Source organism: Sinocyclocheilus grahami, unplaced genomic scaffold (assembly GCF_001515645.1).
Source record: "Sinocyclocheilus grahami isolate Dianchi unplaced genomic scaffold, SAMN03320097.WGS_v1.1 scaffold259.1, whole genome shotgun sequence".
Classification (NCBI taxonomy): Eukaryota; Metazoa; Chordata; class Actinopteri; order Cypriniformes; family Cyprinidae; genus Sinocyclocheilus; species Sinocyclocheilus grahami.
In genome coordinates this window covers 2547799-2553798 of record NW_015505438.1, presented here as the reverse complement: position 1 = coordinate 2553798, position 6000 = coordinate 2547799, and the positions used below count along the sequence as shown (strand labels likewise).

The following is a 6000-nucleotide window of genomic DNA, read 5'->3' as shown; positions in this document are numbered from 1 at the left end:
AGTGAATGTTGATGTTGGGGGGGGGGGGGGGGGTTAACTATTCCTTTGAAAACTCAACAGAAAGAGTGATGCCTTCAAATCTAGCTCATCCATAATTCCATAAAATCAGTCTCCACTTTCACTGCACCAATTAGTGGTCTCTGTGTGGCTGAGGAACGCTGAAGTAAATATGCGTTTGGAGACAACAAGGGAAGATCCTTATCTGCACCTCTTGTGGTCAGACTGAACGGAGTTCCCTCTCTTTGAGAGCGATGTCTGTTTATTGTTTCTCTCTGTTGCTGCCAGGAGACAGGTCTGTCAAACAGTGATGCCTTCCAACTTACCTGTGCCACAGGGCACACATGGCAGGAGGTTTCGTATAAACACTAGCTGTTGATAGCACCTGAAAGAATGTCAGAACAAATAACACCCAGTAGTATTTTGCCATATCTGTTGTTAATAATAGTTATAGCCTAAACACAGACTCACAGACTACTGCCAGTATTATAAGCAAAATAAAAAAAATAAAACACCATACAAATAAATGTATTCAAAAGTTGTTTTTTTATTGATGTTTGTTTTAGCAAGGTCATAATAAATTGATCAAAAGTGTCTGTTAAGACTATTAAATTATTCTATTCATCAAAGAATCTTGAAAAATGTATCACGGTTTCCAACATTGACAAAAAAATCTCGAGCACTAAATTTCAGTAGCCCCTCACTGCAGAACAAAGATCCAGGGGGCGGGGTTGGATCCACATCTAGGGGGTGGAGATGGGTGGGTTTAGGGATCGGGGGTGGAGACAGGTAGGTTTAGGTATATGTAAGGTGGGAGGAGCTGGATCTGGATCCAACCTCGCCCCCTGGATCTTGTGTTCTGCAGTGAGGACCATCTCCTATATTTAGCAAATTAGAATGATTTCTGAAGGATCATGTGACACTGACTGGCTGCTAAAAATTCAGCTTTGCCATTAAAGGAATAAATTACATTTTAAAAAATATTAAAACAGAAAACATTTTAGTATTATTATTATTATTTAAACTGTAATAATAATAATATTTCATAATATTACATGTTTACTGTATATCATATAATGTGTATTTTTTGTAGACTATTCATGTAATGTTGTCTTTATTACCATTTGACAGAGCTGAGGATGATGGCAGAAGGGAGGTTTTCTAGTCTGCCCAGGAACATGCACGTTGGGCGCCAGTGTCCACTCGCATCTTCTATGGATCTGCTGAGCTCACGGCCTGCCATGGCCGAGATGCCGGTCAGCGGCTACCAGGGAGTCTCCATCCATGGTACCCTGCCTCGCAAGAAGAATGGCACTGGTTCCCCTGTGAAGCAGTGGGAGATGAATGGAAATATGGGGTCATCAGTAGCACCATACCCAGGCCGATATCGCCTGCCACCATCACCGCTCATACACAACATTATCGAAGAACACCAGGCTTTCCACTCAGACAGAAAGAGCAGTGTCACATCTAGGTAAGAAACAGTACTTCTACACACCTGTCCTCTCCCAGTGATTCAAATGCAACAAAGCCATACAGCACTTGCAAAAACCCCACAATTTTTGCAAAGAATTCAAAGCTACCCAATTATTCAGGTGTTGCTATTCGTTGGACTTGTCAGTCTCAGTGTGAATGCCCCTTTAGGTAAATAGGAAGTAACATGTAATATGGTTTAAAACATAGTCCCAATTCATGAAATCATATACTGCTCTTTCCCAGCTTAGAGCAATGCTGCTTTCAAATACATAGTCAAGATTAAGGTCAAGATTTAGGTGAAGGTTGCCACAACAGCAACTTAACCTGCCTGCTCATGACGGCTTATGTTCTTTAACTAAGTATATCTAAAACCAAACAAATGACAGTGTGACAATGAACAAGCCAAATTCGTCACTTTTCTGACTAAAAGTAGAATACGATCAAGACTTTTATGTCTCAAAATTGGCTGAATAGCTATATATCTCATTCATATACATATAAATTCACCTCATGTGCAGATTGTCAGATTATAGAATAGGACTGATTAGCAAGAACAGATTACATTTTACAAAACATGCTACAATACTATTACATGGTGTCCTAATCATGACAATGCAACAATTGATAAAAGCACTTGTGTTTTGCCCGGTTAGGGCACAGAGTTATGGGAAATTAGGAGCTCAGTGGGATTACGTTTACCTTTAGCACAATGTTTTATGAATTAAATGCCATATTATATAATGGGTTATTGTAACGATTCAGTCCACTGAAGGCGAATGTAGTGAAGAACCCAAGTGCAGTTTATTTACAGGTGATCCAAACAGATGAAGACTAGATACACAGACTTGACGAGGCATGAACAGACTTGACATGAACAGATTTGGCATGGACAGAACTCACCGACAGCGGGTTACAACATCAATACATGACCAGGGCACAATGGGAACATGATGGCTAGTTATAGCAGACAAGGAGGGTCACATGACATGAACAAACCAATGGGAAACAAGACACATGACTAGGACAACCAATCAGAACATGACACATACACAAGGCACACAAGGCAGAGATACATGAGGGCAAGGGAAGCATGACACTGACAGCATAAACAATTACAAAATAAAAGACATGAAAACATGAACATGACACAAAACCCAAACCCCACATTACATATCCCCCCCCTCTAAGGGCGGCTCCAGACGCCCAAAAAGTCCAGGAGGGTGGTGGGGTGGAGGCGTAACTGGGGGAGGGATGGAGGGCCAGGCCCATGAAGCGGAGCAGGCAGAGCGGGGAGCCATGGCGGAGCAGGCAGATCGGGCAGCCTTGGCGGAGCAGGCAGATCGGGCAGCCATGGCGGAGCAGGCAGAACGGGCAGCCCTGGCGGTGCAGGCAGAGCAGGGCGGCCGGGTAATGACGGCAGAGCAGGAAGCCATGGTGAAGCAGAGACATGGACAGACCACTTGCCTGAGACAGAACAAGTAGAGAGTTCTTGAATGGCCTCCTTGGCCGTGGCAGGACAGACAGTGAGTTCATGAACGGCCTCCTTGGCCGTGACAGGGCAGACAGTGAGTTCGTGAACAGCCTCTGTGCCCGTGACAGGGCAGGCAGTGAGTTCAGAAGCGGACACCACAACCTCAGGAGGTTCTGCAGCGGATGCCGCCACCTCTAGAGTTTCTGCAGCGGATGCCGCCACCTTTAGAGGTTCTGCAGCGGATGCCGCCACCTCTAGAGGTTCTGCAGCGGATTCATGTACAGGAAAGGCCCTTGGTGCAGACTCATGGATAGGAAAGGCCTCAGGGACAGACTCATAGGCAGGAGAGGCCACTGGGGCAGATTCATGGACAGGAGAGGCCTCAGAGGCAGATTCATGGACAGAAGAGTCCTCTGAGGCAGACTCGTGGACAGGGGAGGCCTCTGGAGCGTAGTGTGCAGCCCACACACTCAAAATGGCAACCGCCATTACAGGCAGTGCAGTAGTCAGTGGGATGCCTGGCGGGCTTGAGAGCGTAGGGACCACTGGAATGTCAGCCGATCTCACTGACATCAGTGATGGGTCCATCACACTAGCAATCAGTCTTTTCATTCCTCGCCCAAGCTCCGCATCCGACTCAGGCATGGCGGCCATCTTGGCCGGGGACTCAGGCTTAACGTGAGCAGTCTCTGAAATGGAGGCCATGTCATGACGAGACTCTGGAAGATCAGCTGAGACATGACAAGACTCTAGAAGGGCGGCCATTTTGTGAAGAGACTCTTGTGTGGTGGCCATCCTGCAACGAAGCTCTTCAATGGCGGCCTTGTTGAGAAGAATCTCTTGAGGTGCCGGCATGACATGAGCAAGCTCTGGCTTGACAGACGTGACGTGAGCAGGCCCTGGGGTAGCAGACATGACGTTAGCAGACTCTGGCTTGGCAGACATGACGTGATCAGGTTTTAACATGGTGGACATGACATGAGTAAATTTTGACTTAACTGGCATGATGTGAGCAGGTCCTGGAGTAACAGGCATGACGTGAGCAGGCTGTGGTTTGGCAGACATGATATGAGCAGCTTTGGCATAGCAGGCATGACGTTAGCAGACCTTTGGGAAGTGTCATGTTCCTTCTCCATGACACCCACAGTGAAAGCAAAGCAAAGCATGCGCAATCCAAAGTCTATGTACTGTTCAAGTGACCAGTGTGGGGTATTGCGTGGCATTAATTGAGAAATGTCATGAGATAGTCCAAAATGGAAAGTGTCCTTGAGAGCAACATCGTTAAAGTTCACCTGATAACAAAGTTCACAAAAATCACTCACGTAATCCTCTATAGGCCTATCACCTTGACGAAGGCAGAGGAGGCGTGAAACTGCTGGGTTCATGGTGGTGGTCGTGTATTCTGTAACGATTCAGTCCACTGAAGGCGAGTGTAGTGAAGAACCCAAGTGCAGTTTATTTACAGTGATCCAAACAATATCCAAACAAGATACACAGACTTGACTTGACGAGGCACAAACAGACTATGACTATGGGAACATGATGGCTACTTATAGCAAACAAGAGGGTCACAAGACAAGAACAAACCAATGGGAAACAAGACACATGATGTGATCAAACTCTGGCTTGGCAGACGTGATGTGAGCAGGCCCTGGGGTAGCAGACATGACGTTAGCAGACTCTGGCTTGGCAGACATGACGTGATCAGGTTTTAACATGGTGGACATGACATGAGTAAATTTTGACTTAACTGGCATGATGTGAGCAGGTCCTGGAGTAACAGGCATGACGTGAGCAGGCTGTGGTTTGGCAGACATGATATGAGCAGCTTTGGCATAGCAGGCATGACGTTAGCAGACCTTTGGGAAGTGTCATGTTCCTTCTCCATGACACCCACAGTGAAAGCAAAGCAAAGCATGCGCAATCCAAAGTCTATGTACTGTTCAAGTGACCAGTGTGGGGTATTGCGTGGCATTAATTGAGAAATGTCATGAGATAGTCCAAAATGGAAAGTGTCCTTGAGAGCAACATCGTTAAAGTTCACCTGATAACAAAGTTCACAAAAATCACTCACGTAATCCTCTATAGGCCTATCACCTTGACGAAGGCAGAGGAGGCGTGAAACTGCTGGGTTCATGGTGGTGGTCGTGTATTCTGTAACGATTCAGTCCACTGAAGGCGAGTGTAGTGAAGAACCCAAGTGCAGTTTATTTACAGGTGATCCAAACATAATCCAAACAGACGAAGACTTGACGAGGCATGAACAGACTTGACGAGGCATGAACAGACTTGACTAGAACAGACTTGACTTGACATGACATGAACAGACTTGACTAGAACAGACTTGACTTGACTTGACTTGGCATGGACAGCACTCACCGACAGCGGGTTACAACATCAATACACGACCAGGGCACAATGGGAACATGATGGCTAGTTATAGCAGACAAGGAGGGTCACATGACATGAACAAACCAATGGGAAACAAGACACATGTCTAGGACAACCAATCAGAACATGACACATACACAAGGCAGAGATACATGAGGGCAAGGGAAGCATGACACTGACAGCATAGACAATTACAAAATAAAAGACATGAAAACATGAACATGACACAAAACACAAACACCACACCCCACATTATAGTTATAAGATGTAATCTACTGTCACCTGTTTAACAATCAAACTGAACAGTTTCTAAACTTAGGGTTTGTGACCCCACATGGGTTGCTTATTTTTGGTATATAAAAATTACATAACTTTAGTATAAAAGTAGCAAAATTTTAGACTAAAATAAAATTAGACTAAAATATAGCCTTTGAAGTGATTTGGATGCAAAGGTGAACTCTGTCAACAGCTAATACAGTGAATACAACATCACTTGGCACCCTAAAACTGCTATTACCCTTGCTAGGATTTATTTTGTGCAGTGTGTAGTAATTTGATTTGAATATATTGTAGATGACCTCCAATGTTACCTCTATGTGCCGGCTTTATTTTTTACAGTAGCATATCACCTATTTGTTTTGGCTAGTGATTTAATAAGTTGGCCG

General features: G+C 45.0%; 1 protein-coding gene across 2 annotated transcripts in view; it reads left to right on the top strand.

Moving 5' to 3' along the window:
• LOC107599011 (breast cancer anti-estrogen resistance protein 3-like) overlaps positions 1-6000 on the top strand; it is a 67732-nt gene that overhangs the window by 23735 nt on the left and 37997 nt on the right. For both annotated transcript variants that reach the window (XM_016290498.1, XM_016290499.1), the window contains one exon: positions 1129-1471. In XM_016290498.1, coding sequence (XP_016145984.1) covers positions 1129-1471 — 343 coding nt within the window. The remainder of the gene's footprint in view (positions 1-1128; positions 1472-6000) is intronic.